Here is a 21,028-nt window from a genome sequence, read left to right on the forward strand (position 1 = left end):
GCAACTGAGAGCTAATGATCAGCTAGTAAATCAAGAAGGGGATCTGTGTGCTCAGTCTACATACCTAGAAGTGGTTAGGTAAGAAGTTAGGAGTCTATAATGTTAGTAATAGAAAAGGAAGATCTCAGATTGCACAAGAAATAAAGCTGTCCTCCTGACCTAGGAAACAGGCGTCATTTCCACAAGGGTGTTACCTTAGTTCAGGAGATCAGTTGGCCTTGGATATTTGATGGGTATTTTAGATAAATACACTGTTAGGAGTTCTTGGAAGCACACAAGAAAATCATTTTAGGAACCAGCTAAAATATATACAAAAGCTGAATTATCATCAAGACTTCTTAAGCCGTGGCTTGACCTTTGGAAAAGTCCTTGACTTTTCCAAGCAGTAGTTTTTGTGATAGTAGCTGGGCTCTATTACATTTTCCTGCGGCTTGTGGCAGTTCTCCACCTCAGAACTTTACATATACTCCACCTCCCTGCCCCTTTGTCCTTCTGCCCCAAATGACTGGAACTGTCTGCTTTGTTTGGTCAGCTCATGTGTCCTTTAGTCTAGTCTCAGCAACCAGGGCAAGCCCATCAGAGTCAACCCCGGGTCAGCATTCCACTTTGTTCCTGGGTTTTATTGGTACCCACCATTCTCTTATTTGTGTGACTTTTGTGTTCTGGCAGCAAATTCCATAGAGACAATATCTCATTGTCTTTGTTAGGGTTTGAATGTTTATTTCACCCCCAAGTTTGTATGTTGAAACTTAATCCCCAAGGTAATAGTATTAGAAAGTAGACTTTAGAAGAGGATTATGAGGGTGGAGCCCTTATGAATGGGATTTTCTTAATTATATGGGAGGCCCGTGGGAGAGCAAGCCTGCCCCTTCTGCGGTGTGAGAATGCATAGAAGTTATCGTTCATGAGGAATGGCCCTTACTAGGTAGCAAATGTGCTCATGCGCATCTTGATGTATCAGCTTGCAGACTGTTAACAGTACATCCCCATTGTTTCTGCATTATCCAGTCTGATGCATTGGTGTTATAGCAGCTAGAATAGGCTAAGACATACTTGATCACTACTGAATCCACAATGTCTTTTCCTGCTTCTGGAACATAGTGGATCTCCAGTAAATATGATGGTATGTGTAGGAAAGCTGAAGTAATGAGAATTCAGAGGCCCTTTGGACATTTTTTTTTTTTTTTTGGTTTTTTGAGACAGGGTTTCTCTGTGTAGCTTTGAGCCTTTCCTGGAACTCACTCTGTAGACCAGGCTGGCCTCGAACTCACAGAGATCTGCCTGGCTCTGCCTCCCGAGTGCTGGGATTACAGAGGTGTGCCACCGCCACCCAGCCCCTCTGGACATTTTGTGATCGAGCCCTCTGCTTTCTTGTTTCCCTCTGTCTCTCTGTTTCTCTCTCTCTCGATGCTGGGAATTAGGCCCACATCCTTGCAGGATATCTTTCACTGAGATATATCCCAGCCTGGACTTCTGTTTCCTGATGCACAGTTTTTCAGCCTTCACCATGAGACTGGTGTTGGTGTAGTTAGCAAAGGCCTACCAGGCCCAGAGGGAATGATCAGAATGAATAGCTGCTGGATTGAAGCCCGGGTTTTCCTGCTGTGGGAGTTCTGGGAGGCATACAGACAAGGGCATCCTTATACATAGAGAGGCGGTTCGGGCCCCCAAAGGATAGGTTGTCTTCATGGGGAGAATTCTAGCCTGAGAGGAGGGAGGGGAAGGCCCTCTCAGTGCAGCCATGACAGCCCTATGGCTCTTCCTACCCTCTTGAGCACAGTCAATTCGATGAACATGCTTCCTTCTTTTCCAGTTGTCTCTGTGGACCAGACCCAGTGAGCTCCACTCTGTGAGGACAACAGATGGCCCGTGAATTCCTGAATGGCTGCAGCTGCTCACTGCTCCAGGTGGAGAGCACAGCCAGGAGAGCCTGGAAGTTTCCGATCACACAGGGCTGGCTGCAGTCTCTTCCATGAATGTGCTGATTTCAGAGGTGATTCAGAATGTGACAGCAACATTTAGCAGGTGCACACAGGGAGATGCTGAGTGCACAGACAGATGTACCAGCTACTTTCCTTGCACGGCAGCTCACCCTGAATGACCCTGGTCCTCTGTGCTTACACTTTTACCGTTTGAGAAGAATGACGTTCAATGTGCTGGCTAACACACTGAGTTCTCACCGATTTCTCCCCTGTGGTTTAGAAAGCTTGCCTCCAGCACACGGAAGCCAAGGTTATTTGAATAGCAGCTTTTGAATAAAAGCAAATAGTCCCTTAGAGGGGAAAAAAAAAAAAACTCAGCCAACATTTCTATTTCCAAAACTCTTCCCTAGACATTTGTGTACCACAAACAGGTTGACCCAGCTTGTTGCTGGACTCTACTAGGGTCTAAAGAGGTACCTGTTATGTGTACCTGGGGTGGGTTTTCTGGGGCTCTGCTACCAGATTCACGTAGCTACTGCTCCTTCCTCAATTCACAGCCCGGGCTTGAGTGGCAAGCATGCCCGTTGGGATTCCTTTTCCCATAGCCTTGCTTTAGACATCTGCACAGGATTCATCGTGGCACCCACAGGCAGGGGTATCCCCAGTGAGAAGCTGCTGGCCTTCCCGGAGCTTCCTGGCCCATGGCTGTGTCTGTGTTTTCTACCATCATTGATTGGGCAGTCCTTGCACTCACTGTCACCGGAGACTCTTCCTGGCTGCTGACTGCTGATGGGAGGAGCCTGTGTGGCTGCTGTCTGCCGGCACATCTGTTGACTTCCTTCCCTCTCGTTACCCTGGGGTTGGGTGCTAGGTCAAGACAAAGGATGTCCAGTACGTGGTAGCTGCACTGTCCCAGCTCGGCTTCTCATGCCACCTCTCAAGATGAATCGATGTCCTGGCTCACTGTGTTATCTTTACAGCGGAGTCTGAGTGAGGAATATCTAGTTAGCTATCATGTCTCTGTGAGATTTTGACATTGCCAGTTGATGACCAGGACAGGAGCACACCTCCTGTCAACTCCCTTGCCAATGACATGCTCCATGGAGCTTACATCTCATTTGAGGGCTCATGACTCCTATGGCCTCCCTGTCTTTCCCCAGGGCCCCCTGATAACAGTCATTCCTTAGGCCTCGCCTAAAGACTGACAGCCCAGGGACTCCCTAAAGTGGGTATTTTCAAAATTTCTCCAAGGAAGAAGGAACTTTAAAGGCACTCGTGACTTAAGGTGGGTTCTGAATATCTAACATTAACTAAAAGGTGAAAGTTGTCTGTGGACAGATGAGCAGTGTGAATCCCTGGCAGTCTGTCTTGGCTGCCATCTTGAAGTGCACTTTCCCTGTGGAGACTGAACCCTGTTACTGAGGCAGTGGTCTCTCTAGGCCTGACCCTCCCACCCCAACACCATCCTAAATGCCACATACCGATCATGGCAGGTTTTTGATTAACAAAAAAACACAAGTGAGTTTGCTCCAAGTGGGAATGCACCTGAATTCCAGGAACTTAGGAACGATCTATTTTAAATGAGGAAGAGCTGTCTAAGACCAGGCTGTCTTGTTGGGTGACCTTTTGGTGGTGTCATGATGTTCTTTTTCATAAGATGAAATCACACCCCCAGGAGGGCAAACTTGACACGATAGTTTAGGATGCTGCTGGAGAACCCAAGCCCGGCGGTTAAGTCGACTCTCGGGAGAACCCATTCTTGCCCACAGAATCTCTTTTTCCAAGGCTTGTTAGCTCTCTGGGAGTCAGAGAAAGGTGTTTCCTAATTATCCTGCTACAGGATGAAGGGAACACTGCTCTGCAGCACAGCATGGGAGCCTGAGAGCACCACTGTGAGGGCTGGGCCTCTGCCTGTGCCTCAGCCTGGGCGCTGATCCCTAAGGGTGTCTGTGCAGGATGGTGACCCCACCGTGTTTGCCTGAGAGGTGCCATGCCTCTCCTCTGGGGTAGCAATGAGCTTCAGATACCTTCACTGCAGTGTTTGGAGAGTCAAGTCCAGGGATCTGTGAGGGGCATCTCACCGCAGTCCCACACAGGATAGCTGCAAAGATGTGTCTTAGAAGTCAACATGCAGCCCCAGGGTGAGCTGTTTCTGCTTCTGTGGCCCTTGCTCCACAGGACTCACGTGGCCGAGCCCAGCTGGAAGGCAGGCCATGGGATAAGAGGTGTGAATGAAGGTTCCCAGTTGCTACAGATAACAAGCAGGCACATGTTTCCCCGATAGATGGGGGCTCTTCCCCATCAATGCTAACCGCTTCAGCTCAGATCTCAAAGCGGCCAAGCGAAATGGGGCAAGTGGGTTCCTTGATTGTATAGGAGGCCAGTGGGAGCCGTATCTGAAAGAGAGAGTCCTGGGAACAGGATCTTGTGGTCATGTTGGCAGAACCTAGCAGGTGTCAGATTGGTGGGGAGGAAAAAAAAACTGGCAAGAACTTGTCTTTGGGAAATGTCTGCCAGCACATGGAGCAAGGGATTTTTCCAGAGAGGAAGGACATGGTAGTTAAGGCAGGAAGTCAGCTTCCTAAACTCAAGGAACAGAGATCTCTGGGAATTATTGTTGACCTCTTCTTCAGCCCTGCCTCACTTCTTTGTGGGCCATCAGGGATGGAATGAGCTCAGAGTCATACAGTAAGGACCATGGCTAATGTGGTTCATATGTACGAGTAGTGACCCATGGACACATTGGCCAGCATCAGACTTGGCATTAAATTATAAACCCATGTTTTAAATTTATTAGTCAAGAACTTCCAGAAAATGATTTGAAGAATTTGGTGAACTTCAACTGTCCGTGAAGATGGATATGTCCTTGAGATGTGAAGGGCAGTCCCCTCACATTTAGGTCACCATGATAGAAACCTGAATGAGGTTAGTATCTACCTAATTCCAGTACAGATCAGCTCTGGCTTGAGGGGATCTTAAGGAGTGTGCCCACTCTTTGATACCTTCTACAGCTTCTCATTGGCACAGCAGTGCCCTGACTCCCCCAGACCACTGGTCTCTCCTGGCCAGTTGGGGAGTGTTTCAGAAACACAGATAAGGCAAGTGTGCAACAGGAGCCAGCCCACCGCCGAGCCCTGAGACAGTCATTCGCTGCTGCCTCTTATCCTTGCCTACTCGGCTCACTGTGGGTCCTGACCGAGACAGGATTCAAGGCCTGCCCAGGAGAAGAGCTGGTCCTGCCTGTGAAGGCCTGGCGTGTGGAAAGCCAGGCCAAGTGCCCGTCTCTCGTGACAGTTGCTGCATTTCCTGTTACCCCAGACACCCAGGCTTAACAGCAGGCTCCCTCCCTAGATTCCTGATTGCAGCTTACCTACTGGGTGCTGCGAACCTGCTGGGTTTCTTCCCTGAGTGGGGATGGCATCTCTTTTCTCATGCCCTGCTAGACCTGCTTCACATAGAAAGATGCTTGAGACCATAACTGGTACCTTATCACTGTGGGACTGGACCACCACACACACACACACACACACACACACACACACACACACACACACTCACACACGTGCACACACATCACACACACACACACACACACATTCACTCACACACATGCACACACATCACACATATACACACATACCACAAATCACATATCACACATGTATACACACACACACACACACACACACACACATACACACACACACACACACACACACACACATACACACACACACACACACACCCCTCACTGCCTACCATTTCTCAAGATTTAGTTCAGGTGCCAAGTAAAGAATCCCCTCTTCTATGTGGGGGCCGCTAACGAGTATAACTGTTCATCTCAGGCCACTTTCTCCTCATCAGCCCAGGGACCTGGGAACCTAGTCTGAGGGGGAAAAGGCCTGAGGTCCAGAAGCTGTTCCTTTGGCTCCCTTAGCTTCTCCTTGTAGATCCCAGGGAAAGTGTTCCAGGGCCTGACAGGAAAGTGCTTCTCTTTTCAAAGGCTGGTTGAGAACTATGGACACTCGGGTGTGGACTGTGTTAGAGGTGTGGGGGAGCGTGTCAACATCTCTCCAAGACCGGGCCCAGCTTATTTTTCTTACTTAAGATTCTTTGACCTGACCATCAATCAGTCCTCCAGGCTGGAAGGGAAAAGATTCCAAGACTGTTGACCTCAAGGCTCTTCTCTGCTCTCGGGCTCTTCTTTTCCTGGTTCTCCTGCCGACTTTCTCACCTCCTGTTCTCAGGGACTACCTTCTGGGTCCCGCCACCATGTTGGAGCTGTTCTGTAGGAGGGAGGTCCAGAGGCCTCTGGGTACCAATCTAAGACTCTGGTCCACCCTTGGCCACCTGTCACCTCTGTGTCGTAGTCCACTTTCCTCCTGGGAGCCCCCAAGCAACAGCTGAGGCAGACGTTTCCTTCTTTGTTAGTTTTTCTCTCTTGCCTTTTGGAGACGGGTGTATAGCCCAGGCTGGCCTCAGCTTCACAATTCTGCCTCCGCCTGCCAAGTGCTAGGATGCATCCGTCCACCAGGCTCCAAATTCCTCTATTAAAACATTCCTCGCTTCCTTTCCCCGCGGCCGCCCTGGGTTGGTACCAATGAGTTCATCTGGCTCTCTGAAATTCACGTGTTCAGGACCGCTTCACAGGTTCTTTGAAGTTCTTGGACCACAAAGTCCTACCAGAAGCACAACTGCTGGGATTCCCCGCTTTGAAGTGCAAGGCACAGTATGACTAGGAGTCCCAGGCAGTTGCGAGGACAGCATTGTGTATGCTCCTAGGTCCATTGTCAGTGTCCCGGGTCACGCTAATGAACTCAATTACCCTGTAAGCCGTAGTGTCCACACAAGATAGAAGAGGAAAACACACGCACGCACTAGGAAGTAACAGAGGTGAACAAGGGGCCTTGCAAAGAAGTTATTAGTGAGTGGCTGTGGCCTCAGACTAAAAGGCATTGTCCCTGACTTGGGTAGCTTTGGCCTGGGAGGAGGCCTCTGTGAACTCATCCCCAGCTGTGGGCCTGAGCGTCCATGGACAGAATTGCGCTCCCTCAATCTACAGGCCTCAGTGGTAAGAATCAGGGGTGATGTTGTCGGTCCCTAGAGGAGACAAAATCCGGGAGGGAAGTGAACAGGTGCCAGTAATCAGAGAGAGGGTAGATGGAACCCTAAAACTCTCTCTCTGGGAACCCCACCCTGGCTACAGCCTTAGCTAATGCTCCCACTCACCGAGGCCTAGAAAGCACTGTCTGTGAAGGCTAGACAAGGCCCCTTGCTCAGAGGCCCCGAAGAGGAGCCGTGAGGGCTCAGCACGCTGTTCCTCTCCATAGAGCTCCCATGCTCCTGGGGCCCCACAAAGCTTGCTCAACTAATTGGCCTCTCCGGCCGCCCAGGCTCCTCGGTGTCTGGTAAGAAGAGGCTCTGGGTAGAACGCAGACCTCACATTGAGCCCCTGGTCGCCCGGGACACACTCAGTCCATTGGGTTCGTCCCCTTCATCCTGCTCAGCCTCGGCATCTCGCCCAGCCTCAGCACACCCCCCAAGCAAGGGAGGGCTGGGAAGGTACTGCAGGAGCCGCCCGTTCCGCTTCATTTCTGCCAGCTCCTTGGCACAGCAGCTGGGTGTGTTGGTCTCATAGGTGTCGTGGAAGGTGTTGTAGTCCACCTCATAAAAGCCTTTTTCCAAGGTGAGGACTGGTGTGAATCGGTGGCCCCAGAGCACCTCCGTGTCCATGTAAGAGCTTCGTGCTTGGCAAGTCATGCCTAGGGAAACAGAAACCACATGCATTAAGATGCAACCATTTATTGATCCATCCGTCCATCCATCCATCCATCCATCCATCCATCCATCCATCCATCCATCCATCTATCCATCCATCCACCTACCCACTCACCTCCACATCCATCTAGCCATCTAGTCATCTATTCATGTAACTATCCATTCATTATCTGTCTGTCCATCCACTCAATCACACCCATCTCCAGCCATTAAATCATCTGTTCATCTGTGGTGCCTCCAATGAGAATGGCCCCCATAAGCTCATATATTTGAATGTTTGGCTCCTTGTTGGTAGTCTGTTTAGAAAGGATTAGGAGTCTGTTTAGAAAGGATTAGGAGGTGTGGCCTTGTTGGAAGGTTGTGTTTCTGGGGGTTGGAATTGAGGTTTCAAAAGCCTGTATCAGGCACCAGTCTCTTTCTCTCTGTTTGTCTGTGTGTGTGTGTGTGTGTGTGTGTGTGTGTGTGTGTGTGTGTGTCTGTCTGTCTGTCTGTCTCTGTCTCTGTCTTCCTGTCTCTCTCCCTCCCAACCCCTGCCTGCTGCCTGTGGATAAGATGTGAGTTCTCAGCTACTACTCCAGCACCATGCTCCAGCCTGCCTGCCTGCTGCCGCCATGCTCCCTGCCATGATGGAAATGGACTAACCCTCTGAAGCTGCAAGCAAACAATCCAATGAAATACTTTCCTTTATGAGTTGCCTTGGTCATGGTCTTCACAGCAAGAGAAAAGTAACTAAGACACCATCCATTCCTCCAATTATCCATCTATCCAACCATCTGCTCATCCAATCATTTTTTTCAAGTGCCTCTTGAACATCTACTTTGTGCCACTGATCTGGAAGATAAAGCTGACTGTAAGATGGTCCTTGTTGTGGAGGAGCTCAAACCACAATAGGGAAGAAAAAGAAAAATGCCCTGGCGAGATGCTGGAGTACATTTCTAGATGCTAAAGGGGGGCACGAAACAGTTGGAGACACAGTTCTTGAGAGCAGCATTTAGAAGGCTGGGACTGGGAAGGAGGCAGGCCAAGGCTTTGAACAAGGTAAGTTCGGAGTGACGAATCAGGATGCTGCTGACAGGCATTCAGAACATAGGGAAATGGTTCTGAGTGAACATACAAACAGAAGCCTGCACACTCATGGACACATACATGCTGACATACATGTGCATGTCTCCATACACAAACGTGCACAGGAAGGAGAAGCAGCCTGACGCCCAGCCCGGCTCCTGATTGAGGATGCTCCGAAGCCTCCCATCCGTTTGTGCAGCCCTGCCACCGCTGTGTTATTTTTAGGTGTTGCTTTCTCTCCAGAGAGGGAGGGCAGTTTTGTTTATGGATGAGGAAGCCTCTGTGCTTAGGGTCACAGAAAAGCAAATTTTTGTTTAATCTCTGCTCAAGGAAGTACTAGCTTGTGCTCTCTGGGCACTGAAGGAGAGCCTTCTCCACTCCCACTCCAGGCCTTGTCAACAAGCAGTCTGGGCTCCGCAAAGCATCCCATCCACGATGGGCTTGTATAGCCCACTCTTTGCGCTCAGGGTGATGCCCGCCCCAGCCAGGTCTTTTCAATCAGGCCTCACTCAACAGCCCAGTAGAGGTAGAAACACCCGAACTGGATACTGACCAGGCTAGCCCAGGCCCAGTGCCTGCAGGCCCCCAGGGACTCTGAAAAGACCCTGGCACAGGACTCCCGTAAGAGTGCTTGCAGAAGTCCTGTGGGACTCTCTGCCTGGTTCTTCCTGTTCATCCTCTAGGAAAATGGTCCTGGCTATCCTGTAGCCAGGACGCTGGCTGCTTGCACCTGTTACCTTTCAAGGCACGGATCAGCTGTGTGCTGCACCTGTGGCGTTCCATGTGGTCCTTTCGTGTTCCCACCAGCACATGAGACTGACTCCCCTCATTTGCAGACAAGTCAAGCAACGTGCCCAGATTCACATCGGAAGGGTGTGGAAGAACTATGCCGCTCAACTCAAGCTAGGCCTGAGTTCAGGCCAAGGCTGGGTTCCCGGAGCGTAACAATGAAACAACTCACGCCATTTGTGAGTAGGTGGTCTCGGTCTCCCACATGGTTCCACAGACAGAGAGCAAAGATTAGCTTGCACAGGTTCTGGGCGAGGAAGCCAAGCAGTTAGGACAAGACAGTATAGGCCAAGGCTTTCAGGGAAATATGGAAGGAGGAGCCCGCAAATGGGATCAGCACCCACCCCCTCGGCTGGGTGGTCTGTGGGTGCTCCTGCCGCACACTGTGGCGGTGAGAACATCAAGATGAGACTTGTCTCCGCCCCATCCCTCCTCCAGGACCTCAGAGAGGAGCTCCTTCCCCAGAAAGTGATCCTGTGTTCTATCGTGACCCCGTTACCAAGGACACAGTGACCCTAGAGTCCCCATCTACACGAATGCGCTTCCTGCTTCCTGACTGGCCACAGCCCCAGGGGCTCCTCCAGCTGCCACCATATGCTTCCTGGCGAGGCTCCGGCCCCCAGCAGATGGCCAGGCAGCCTTAGGCACAGTCTCTAGGGCCCACCATCATCCTGCCTGACTCCGACTTGGAAATGGGAAGCCTTGTGGAGGTGCTGAGTCTCCCAGCCAGTAGCCAGATTCTCAAGGGCTGATAGGTATATTTGGTCACCTTTAACAAGCCTCTAACATCTTAGGGACCAGTGTGGTGTGCAGAAAAGGCTGGAGACTTGTAAATGAAAGCCCCAAGTATGAACACTTAATGTCTGCCTGGCACTTTTGAGGTTCAGCCTCCATATCTGCAAAGGGGGTGAGAAGCACATAAACACTATTTGTAAGGTTTTGAAGAAGATGTGTTATTCTGAGCATGGGGGAGTTTTGAACAAATCGTCACTAGGGTTAGCCTGCTGCTCAGTCTAATGGTGAATTAAAGAGAAGGAAGGTCAAGGAAGACAGTCACAGCATTTGACCAGTGGCCCCTCATTCCCAAGAAGTAGGAGGTACAAAGGTCCAACCATGAGGCTGGTGCCTGTGGTTCTGAAGTAGAGTTCAGGTCCTCTTAGACCTTGAGCTCCCTGAGTCACCTCAGAGAGATCTGCCACAGCAGAAGGACAGCTAGGGGACAGGTTGCTCCTGAGAGAGGACGGCTAGGACAGCATCTCTCCCATATCTGGAGCGTAGGTGCTCTTTAAGAATGGGTTGTACTGGGATACCCGTGAACTCAGGAAAGGCTGCATGCTGGGTACCATCTACCCTGGTGAATCTTTATTGTCAACACAAACCAGAGTCACCTGGGAAGAGGGACTCTCAATTGCCTCCATCAGGAATGTCCCCGGGGTGTATTTTGATTGATGGTTGCGTGGATCCAGCCCACCATGGGTGATACTATCCCTAGGCAGGTGGGCCTGTGCTGTATGTAAGAAAGCAAGTTGAGCAAGCAAGAGGGAGTAAACCAGTAAGCAGCCTTCTTCCTTCATGGTTTCTGCTTCAATTTCCCCCTGCTGGAGGTCCTGTCCTGAGTTCCCTCCATGATGGACCGTGACCTAAAGGATGCGTAAACCTTTTCCTTTCCAAGTTGCTTTAGGTCGTATTCTAGGTGATACTCTATTTTCTGTCACAGAAACCGAAAACAACACCATCCTCTCCTAATGATGAGGCCCACAACATGTATAGCAGTGGTTCTCATCCTGTAGGTTGTGACCACTACAGTGGTCACACATCAGATATCCTGCATATCAGATATTTGCATTTTGATTCGTAAGAGCAAACAAGCATACAGGTGTGAAGTAGCAACAAAATACTTTATGGTTGGGGTCACCACACCATGGGGAACTGTACTAAAGGGTCACAGCATTAGGAAGGATGAAGACCACTAACAGGGCCGTGAAGTTTCACTCTAAAATATCAACTCTTTTAGTCAGCCCAGGCTTCGCAATCACCCCATGCCTGTCTTAGGGCAGGAAGCACCTTGACCTGTTGGTGTAAGGGCTGGTTCTGGGGTCCTGCTGGCTTGGTATCTGTGCTTCTGTTTCTAAGCCCTGAATTCTCCCTGTGGAGGTGTGGGAGGACCCCGGGGCTGTAATATGTTTAAAGTCTAGAATCACACCTAGGAATTGGAGAGTTCAACCCGTGTTAGCGATGGTTAGTGCTCTATCTTGGGTAACTGCCCCTCGGGTCACACTGGGGATGGAACAGGGTGTCCTCACTGTCATTTTGGGATTCTTACACACAAATGTGTACATTCTAGAGCCACAGTGGTCTAAGCTCCAGGGAGCAGAAGAGGTTGAGGTAGCTGAGGAGGGCAAAATGTCTTACCTGTTGCTTCTACCATTCCTTCTAAGATGACCACAACTTCAAACTCTTCCTGTTCCAGCTGAGCACGCGACATCTCCCAGAAAGGGCTCTTCTCATTGATCTCATGGGAGATGATGAGCGGGGACACCAGGAAGAGACGGTCATCACCAGTGTCAAAGCCCACATTAATGTCTGTCTGGTTCAAGGGGATGAACTCCCCTTCTTTGGTCTGCCGGGATTTGATTAGCTTGGCACGAATGGAGGCCTCCACGATGTGGGAGTTTCGGAGGTCACCTACCCGGAACATGAGGCACAGCTTCTCATCCCGCATGGAGATGACAGCATTGTTGGAAAACATCAGGGTCTCTGCTCTCTTCTTTGGCTGGCTGATCTTCACAAACATGCAACCCACCATGAAGGCATTAACGATAGAGCCCAGAATGGCCTGCACCAGGAGGAGTATGATCCCCTCCGGACACTTCTCAGTGATGACTCTGAAGCCATAGCCAATGGTTGTCTCTGTCTCAATGGAGAACAGGAAAGCAGACACAAAGCCACTGAGGTTTTCAACACAAGGAATCCACTCTTGGTCACCCACATGGTCCAGATCACCTCGGACATAAGCAATGAGCCACCAGATGAAGCCAAAGAACAGCCATGTGATAGTGTAGACCATGGTGAAGACCAGAAGGTTGAAGCGCCACTTGAGGTCCACCAGGGTGGTGAAGAGGTCACTTAGGTAGCGGTAGGTTTCCTGGACATTGCCGTGATGCACATTGCACTTGCCACTCTTCTCCATGTAGCGCTGACGCGGCTTTTTGCCTTCTGCCAGCAGGCGAGTGCGGTCTGTGGCGATCGGTGTGTAATCCCGTGCCTGCTTGGGAATCTTCTTGTGGTCCTGGAAAGTGACTCCTATCTCCATGTCTTTGCTCATAGCGTTCCTGGAATTGCCAGCCATAGCTGAGACACAATGGATTAAAACGACAGCATCATTAGTGATGTGCCCTGTTCTGATTAGTACAGACCTGGGACTGGAGGCTGCCCCCTTCTGGGGATTTCTTTGTATCCCTGGTGCCACTGAAGAACATAGTCTATGACCCATGCTCAGGAGTTTGTTGAATGAATAAAACTGGGGGTCAATTACACATGAAGTGTTTAAGATATTTGAAGAGACCTGAGAGCAATTTGAAGCAAAATAATTGCCACAGTTTATTAAATGCCTGTTATGATTCATGGATTGTCACTTATGATTAATGCAATAGCCTGTTGGAGTTAGTGACTGCAATCCCCATTATATACTGTGTATAGGGTGCATTTCTTTCTTTTAAAAAAGATTTCGTTTAAAAAAAAAACATGTATGCATGTTTTGCCTGTGTGTGTATGTGCACCATGTGCATGCTTGGTGCCTATAGAGTCAGAAAAGGCATCAGATCCTCTGGGAATGGAGTTACAGACAGTTGTGAGCTGCCATGTGAGTGGTGGAACTGAACTCAGGCCCTCTGCAAGAGCAGCAAGTGCTCTTAACCACTGACCCGCTTCTCTATCCCATCATGTCTCATATTTTGTTAGGATACAAGGTCCTCACGTGCAGGTTTTGTGTCTATTTGTTCCTTGCTGCATTCCAAACACACAAACAGGATGAATAGCCTGATACACACTGGTTCAAAAGCACTGCTGCATGGGGAATGGAAAGATAAATGAGAAAGCAGAAGAGAGTGTGAAGGCTGCTGTCTGGATTCCTACTCAGCTGGCCCCAAGCCTGTGCTGTGCTTTAAAGGCCCCTGCCTCCCGTCTTCTTTTTCCATGGGGAGCCTTTGGCAGCTGATGGAACGGGAAAGGCAGCATATGTCTGCTTCGCTGAGTGGTCACTCATGCTGTCTGTATGGGGAGTCTGGCTGGCCGTCTGAGCACTTATTAAAATGACAAACCACTGTGTAGATGCACCCTTGAAAAATCTGATCTAGTTAGTCCTGGAGAAATTGAGATGGATGAGATGTTCGTGCCCCGAGGCTTTCAAAAGGACTGCTTTTAGAGGGCACGGCACACTTCAAAGAGACACGTGGACACCTGGAAGATTCCATCTGTTGCCTTCCTGACATTCTGCTCAAGCTCATTTAAAATGCTTTGAGACTCTGATAAAGATAGGAGAGACTGTGAACCCCTCTGACTACTGAGAACAGCTTACTCGGGGGAGAAGTTGAGCTAAGAAATGTTCCTCCATTTGCTTGTTTAATCCTAGTGATTAGATGGTTATATATAATCTGTCCATTTTTCTTTTGTTGTTGCTAAGGTTTTTGTTTGCTTATACTTTGTTTTTCAGACAGTCTCAGATTGGTAGGGAAGCTACTATGTAGCTCAGACTGGCCTCGAACCCTGGTCTTCCTGTTGAGGCTGTGGTGCTGGTGTTGCTGGGGTGTGCCACTGTGCTGAGCTCATCTTTTTATTTTTCAGTTGAGGAAATGATGCTTGAAGCAGCATGTGGCCAGTTTGGGTTTGGAATCTGATTTTAGCTTGCTGTACCCCAGAGGCTTAACCCTGATGACTTGGTGATGTCCTATGGCTCAAACTTTGGCTAACAGACTGCTATTTCGAGAATTTTCTTTGAGCTCTGACCCTGGCATATGTCATCTTAGGTCATTCTTCATAAAGCAACTTTCCTGGGTTTCACAAGAACACCCTTTCCCAATGTATAATTCTCCTCCTCGGCCTCCATTTTCTTTGTTGTACTGGCTGAGAAACAAAGTGTCTTGACCACTCTGTGATCCGGTCCAGTAAAATTGTTCTCTTGCAGGCCTGAATCTAAGCACACACTGTGGATTGTTCACCTGGCGTTTGGTATGTCTGTCTATCTTTGGAATCCAGTTGGAGGCAGTCCCTTGTGGGAAGTTCCCTAACACTAGTTTTTGGGACTTTATGGAACTCCTGGGAACCATTCTGATAAGTGGTCATGAAGCTGTTAGTTAGCCAGTCAGAAATTAGCAGGCCTGGTAGACATGAGGGCTGGACCTGTTCTTTATAATCAACATCCTGTGAAGCCTACGACTCTAGTTATGGGTTGGAGGAAAGGGACCTGAGTCAAATCTGGTTCTTCCATGGGACATCCTCAACTGCCTGAGGACATTGGTTTATAACTATTTAAAGCTGGTTCCAGGTCAGCAGTATGCATTCCATACATACCATTGCCAACTCCTGTAAGTTTCAGTCAAATTGGCCATCAATCATCTGGACAGGAAAATACCCCTTGGGGAAGCTGTTGTCCTAGTTAGCTTCAGCTGTCAACCTGACACAGTCTAATGTCACCTGAGGACAGTCTCAAGAGATTGCCTACATCAGATTGGCTTGTGGCCATGTCTGTGAGAGATTGTCTTGACTGATGACTGATATGGCAGAGCATAGCCCACTGTGAGCAGCACTATCCCTAGGCAGGTGGGTCTGAGCTGTAGAAGAAAGCTAGATGAACACGAGCCAGGGAGCCAGTCAGAGAGTGAGCTAGCAATCCGAATTCTTTTGCTTCAGGTTCCTGCCCTGAGTTCCTGTCCTGACTTCCCTCAATGATGGAAGGTGACCTGGGAGATAGAAACCAAATGAACCCTTTCTCCTCACAGGTTACTCTTGGTCAGAGTATTTTATCAAAGCAAAAGAGATGAAGCCAGAGCAGGGCTTCATCTTCAAGGCCACTAGAAAGAGTGTGGTCTAGCTAAAATGTAAATCAACACAAAGTTCTCTGTGGTCATGGCTCATTCTCACCCCTTGAGGGTGTCCCATGTTACTCTAATAAACTATGTCTTCTAACTATATTCTCTATGTCTTCTCTGAATTCTTTTGACAGAGATCACAAGACTATAGACATGAGTGGGGACAAGAGCAAAATACCAGTGACATGGACCACTGAGCCACCTGTCCCATTGGCCAATCAAGGTAATTTTGGCCATCTTGAGAAATTTTAGGACTCTCGCACCCTTTTCCTTTGCTACCTGGGCAGCTGCAGCAATTTCAAGGTAACCTTTAAAATGTCATATTGAAGAGTCATCCATTTGAAGGGCCATTTGTCTCAGACATCCATTGGCCATTTCCCACTCGGCGCACAGCCACCTGCTCCCTGCTTTCACATGTGGTAGATACAAAGATAAACGAAATAAAAAGGGAAATGCTTGGACCATCTTTATAGAGTATGGGATTTTGTTCTGCCCCTTGGGTGAGTCTTTGTACCAAAAACCTGACCAGAGATTCCGAGGGCTGGTGAACTGTGTTGGTAGCCCTGAAGCCCCTGCACTCCTGGGGACTCAGTTGTGGCCACCCACACTGGCTTCCAGCTGAGTGTTTTAATGAGCTCTCCCAGCCACACAGGCTGAGCAGGGCTAAGGCAGGGCCATGAGAATGGGTCCTGTTCAGGGCACTTGAGAAAGTGTGTTCTGCCCTTGGCTCTGCTGATTTTCTGCACTGTTTCCTTCCTATTTTTAAATACACTTTATGCCTTCTTATAGGAGAGGGCCCTGTGATGTCTTAGAAGGAAGATTTTTTTTTTAGGACACCTCTGCCCAGGTCTGAAAAAGTTGTACGCTAGGAGAAGGAGAAAAAGGCTGCATATTTCTGATTTAAGAGCTATGCCTATGCCTAAAATAGTCCTTGTATCACCCAGTGTGTGATGACTAAGTTCTGTACTCAGCTTGATGGGGTTAAGAATCCCGTACGTCATTAATGAGACCCAACTTCGGGCTTGTCTGTGAGAGTGTCTTCAGAGGGGTAAACCTGAAGAGGGAAGACTCACCCTGAGTGTGGGCAGCAGTGCCCCATGGCCTGGAGCTCCAGGTTGAGTCATAAAGGAGAAGGAGAAAGCACATGAGCCACGGAAGTCCCGCCCCTTCCCCTGATTCCTGGTCTGTCCAGATGTGAGCTAGCTCTCACTGCCTGTGCTTCCAGCTGTTTGTGCAGCGTGCCTTCTCCACTGTGATGGGCTATCCTTTCAAGCCCTGAGCCAAACTAACCTCTCCTCCTTCAAGCTGCTTCCTGTCAAGTGTTTGATCTCAGCTGCCAGTACGCAGGCTAGGACTTGGGGTTGAGTTCAATATGCAGTGAACTTGCTCTGTGGGCCACAGAAAAACAGTGCTATCTGTATCGGCCTCAGTTTCCTATGCTGTATATCTCAGCTACTATTCTCTGTCCTTCTAGCCTGGGGGCCACGTGGGGAACCCTACAAAGGCTACAATGATACAAATATAAATAAAATGTGGTCCCATGCCACATAATAGTGCTATGACTAATGACAGACTGCATATATAAATAACACTGGTCCCCCAGGACAATGTCAAGTAGTAATACAGCCTGTACTCAGCCATCTAAATTTGTATAAACAAGCTCTACAAAATCACCTAATGGTGCATTTTCTTCAGACTGTACTCCTGTCATTAAGCTGGGTGCTATCTATATTTATAATCTCTCATTCCTTGGATTTAAATGCAGTGTGGTACTCATTTTTCCTAAATTTTAAACACACACAGAGAAAAAACATCTAAAAAATCAAGTTCATAAAAACCTCAGTGGTGTTTGCAGTGTGGTTATTAAGCTCCTTGATCATGGAGTCATTACTACCCAGATTTCTTTAAAAGTTAAGAGCAGGCTCATCTTGGAAAATCCTGGACTCCAATGCCCGTGTGCCCATCAACTCAAACAGATTTTCAGGCACAATATAAGTAGACTTTTAAAATCACATTCTAGGATCCGTTCAACTAATTATGCATCCATCCAGTGGGTATTAAGTGAGGAACTGCTATAGTCCAGCCCCTGAACTGGGCGCTGGACACAGAGCAGTGAAGAAGGTAAAATGCAGGCCCACCCTACCTGTGCTTTACCTCTTAGCACTGTCTCTTGGTACTCCAAGTGTGTACAGAACTGTGTGTAGCAGAGAGGCATGAAGAAAGGCACAAGCATGCTAGAGTCAAGCTGAGCATCCCAGCTGCTCTCTTCGGGGCTCCAACTGGAGCAAACCCTATTACATCTGGCCACCCTGTTACTGCTCTTATATTCTGGCTGCCCCTTTGCCTGTGCATGGGAAGAATTACTAGAGCATGATGAAAGGTCTCTGCAAAGACAGCTTCAAGGGCAGCAAAGAGGGTTAGTTCCTTTGATACCAAATACAAGTGGAGAGACTCAAAAGAAGCCACATCAAGGGATCTGGATTTGAGATGGCAAATGGATGCAACTGACATTCATTAACTAGACCTTGGTGCACAGAATCCCCCCAGACAGTCAGCACAGTGCAGAAATCTCTGGAACGTGGGAAGGTCTAAGATGCTAGGGTTCCAGGAATCCCTGGATGGCAGTCTGATAAGAGCAATACTCAGTCTTGGTGGTACCTCCTGGACAGAGCACCAGGCTGGGAGTCTAAGTTATTCCAATTATGAAAATGGGAATCACAAGCCTCTTCTTTCTCTCCCATGTGCCAGCTGGATACTCTGAAATTTGGGACATGTGATGAAGGACATTCGAGGGAGGGACACAGAGGAGGACATGCACATGTCCCTGTGGAGCTGTCTGGATACTATTCTGGATAAATGTGATGAGTGTGTTAGATATTTAGATGAGGTTTGACAGCATTGGAGACCATTGATGGAGGCACGGAAAGCATCAGCTTTGTATTCGTTTAGATTTAAAATACCAGAAGAAAGGGTGGATGTTTCAGAGCTTTACTGAAGCCCATTAATGGACAACAACTTCCTTCTAGTTAAAAAAAAAAAAATCTGAAGTCCACCAGTAATCTAGATCTGCAGTAAACATCAGAACATTATATTCTATTAGCTCCTCTTTTAAGAGTTAATGTTGAAGCTGGGTGTGGTAGCACATGCCTTTAATCCCAGCTCTTGGGAAGCAGAGGAAGGCACCTTTCTGTGAGTTTTAGGACAACCTGGTCTATACAGTGAGTTACATAACCGCCAGGACTATGTAAAGTGGCCCTGTCTCAAAAAGCAAAAAACAAACCAACAACAAAAAGTTAATGTTGAGTCAGTGGCCAAAGGAGCTCCATAGATTCCTCTCCCAAGTTCACAGACTATTGATTACTTTCCATAGCCTGGTGGTAAGGCCGATTGCTGAAGATAACACTTATGCCAAACACGAAGAAACCGAGCTGGTGCCCAACTAGAAGCCTCACCCCTACTGACTAGCATTCATGCTGCTGGAAGGTACTTCGCATGCTATCAGAGAAGACAAGTAATCATCAGTATCACTCAGTTACAAACCCTGCAACCAACAACAGAGATCTGCCTGCAACATAGGCAATAGCGGTACAAATGTTATGGGAGTGACCAACCACTTTTTAAAAATTAGATTCAATAAATAAAAAAGTGGATTTAATGCCCACTGTATGAGAGAAATTCATACTTGATACTGCTAAAGAGGCCAAGAACTTGAGACTAGATAGATCATGAGCCTGGGGGTAAAACCTGCTACCATTATTCTGTTAAAGGAATATAGCAATAAAATGACTCCCAATGACATATTGCTGTACTCATAGATCAGAGCATCACTCAACCCTTATTAGAGAAGCTTCTTCTTGCAGTAGATGGGAATTAAGACAGAGACTCACAACTGGTAATGTGCATGCAGAGAATTAAAGGCATAAGAAACTGCATCTATATCCTGCACAGAGAAGGCACATTTAACCAGGAAGAATTCTGAGATGCTTCCATGATCCCTATCCCTAAACACACTCCATGAAATCCCAGGACTTAGGTACTCTGCTCCCATGGTTGGTGCAGTTCGAAGGTGATGTCAGCCTGGTCTACTGATAGTCACCCACTGAGGGACTTTCATGGAGCAGGAGTCAGTAGGTTTCTTCTTTTCTTTAAAGATGGAAGGGTCTTCACAGCAAGTAAAGTGGCTGCCTCTGGGAACAGACAGTAGCCAGCGATGGCTGGCGAGGCAGCCACAGTCCTCCAAGGGCAAAGACTGGATTTCTCACATCCCCAGGAGCGGGGAAGAGGAGCTCAGGTTCCGTATAAGAACTGAGCAGGGTCGTGATCACACAGTGGCTATACCTCTGATGCTAAGTGGAGGCTGTTGTACGATATTAGTCACGTCTGTGGCCATCTCCTGTGGTGGAAATGGAAACAGTGCAGACCTGGATGCTCAGTAGAGGATCTGCCGGCTGCCAAATCTCCTTAGTTCCCAGACAGTGCTCCACTAGTCAAGGAAGGTGCGCCAGTGGGTTGAGAGCCTCCTGAACCTGTGGCTCCATCTCCTCCACTTCGAGGGGAATTTTTGTCTTTGTTTTACAAAAGGAGAAAACAGGAACTTCTAAATCTTCCCAAGGGTGCATGGTGTGTTGTTTTATACTCCCCCCCCCCACACACACACACTGTTTGTAGATTTGAATTTCTCTATTTTCCATACCATGATTAGGAACTCCTCCTCGGCTTATCTTCCCCAGAAGCTGTGTCTGGGGGACTCTCTAAGAACACTTCCTTCTTGCTGGCCTACCCTAGGCAGAGCTGGGGCAGGGGCTGTGAGCAGTTCCTCTGGGGCTGGCCTGCACAGTTCTTAACAGCTTGCTTACTGCTCCTGGGATGCTGCCCCAGATCACGGAAGCAAAGTGTAGAAAGGTTTGGGGGAGGAAGAGGCCCCCATGCACAGTGGGATCAGGAAAGCCTCATGGGGATGGCAGCTCTGAGCTGTGAGTGGGCATGAGAATGGGATCCCTGAGGAGGGCATTTGAGGGCCTCGAGACCTGAGGCTTCAGGATGTAATGGTAACCCAGGAACCCTGAGACCCGAGGCTCTCAGGCTGGCCTTGCAGAACGTGACTCTGAAGTTTTTATCATCCTCCCAGCAGTTTAGGACAGCATCCCTTCTGGGACGGAACACTCCATGCTTTTCTCGTCACTTTTCTGCCCTCTAGTCCATGGGAGGCCATCCAGCTGTCTGGGGAAAAGCCCCAGATACTTATGGACTTCCCAGGAAGAGTGGGAACAGCTGGCCTCGGGGCTCTGGGTGAGGGAAAGTTGGTATGATTCAGTAATGGGCAAGGCCCAGTCTCCTCACCTTGTGGGTCGCTTTCTCAAGGAGGGGCCAGTGTATGCCCTCCCTCCC

At 48.7% G+C, this 21,028-nt stretch overlaps 1 protein-coding gene across 1 annotated transcript in view; it reads right to left on the bottom strand.

Annotated features, from left to right (window-relative positions):
• Window positions 1-546: 546 nt before the first annotated feature.
• Kcnj5 (potassium inwardly rectifying channel subfamily J member 5) overlaps window positions 547-21,028 on the bottom strand; it is a 34,232-nt gene continuing 13,750 nt past the window's right edge. The window contains exons 2-3 of the mRNA XM_006994496.4: window positions 11,967-12,905; window positions 547-7,684 (exon numbers count right to left, since the gene is read on the bottom strand). Of these exons, the coding sequence (XP_006994558.1) occupies window positions 7,362-7,684; window positions 11,967-12,903 (1,260 nt within the window). The 5' untranslated portion in view covers window positions 12,904-12,905 and the 3' untranslated portion in view covers window positions 547-7,361. The remainder of the gene's footprint in view (window positions 7,685-11,966; window positions 12,906-21,028) is intronic.

The sequence above is a fragment of the Peromyscus maniculatus genome, chromosome 7 (genome assembly GCF_049852395.1).
Source record: "Peromyscus maniculatus bairdii isolate BWxNUB_F1_BW_parent chromosome 7, HU_Pman_BW_mat_3.1, whole genome shotgun sequence".
Classification (NCBI taxonomy): Eukaryota; Metazoa; Chordata; class Mammalia; order Rodentia; family Cricetidae; genus Peromyscus; species Peromyscus maniculatus.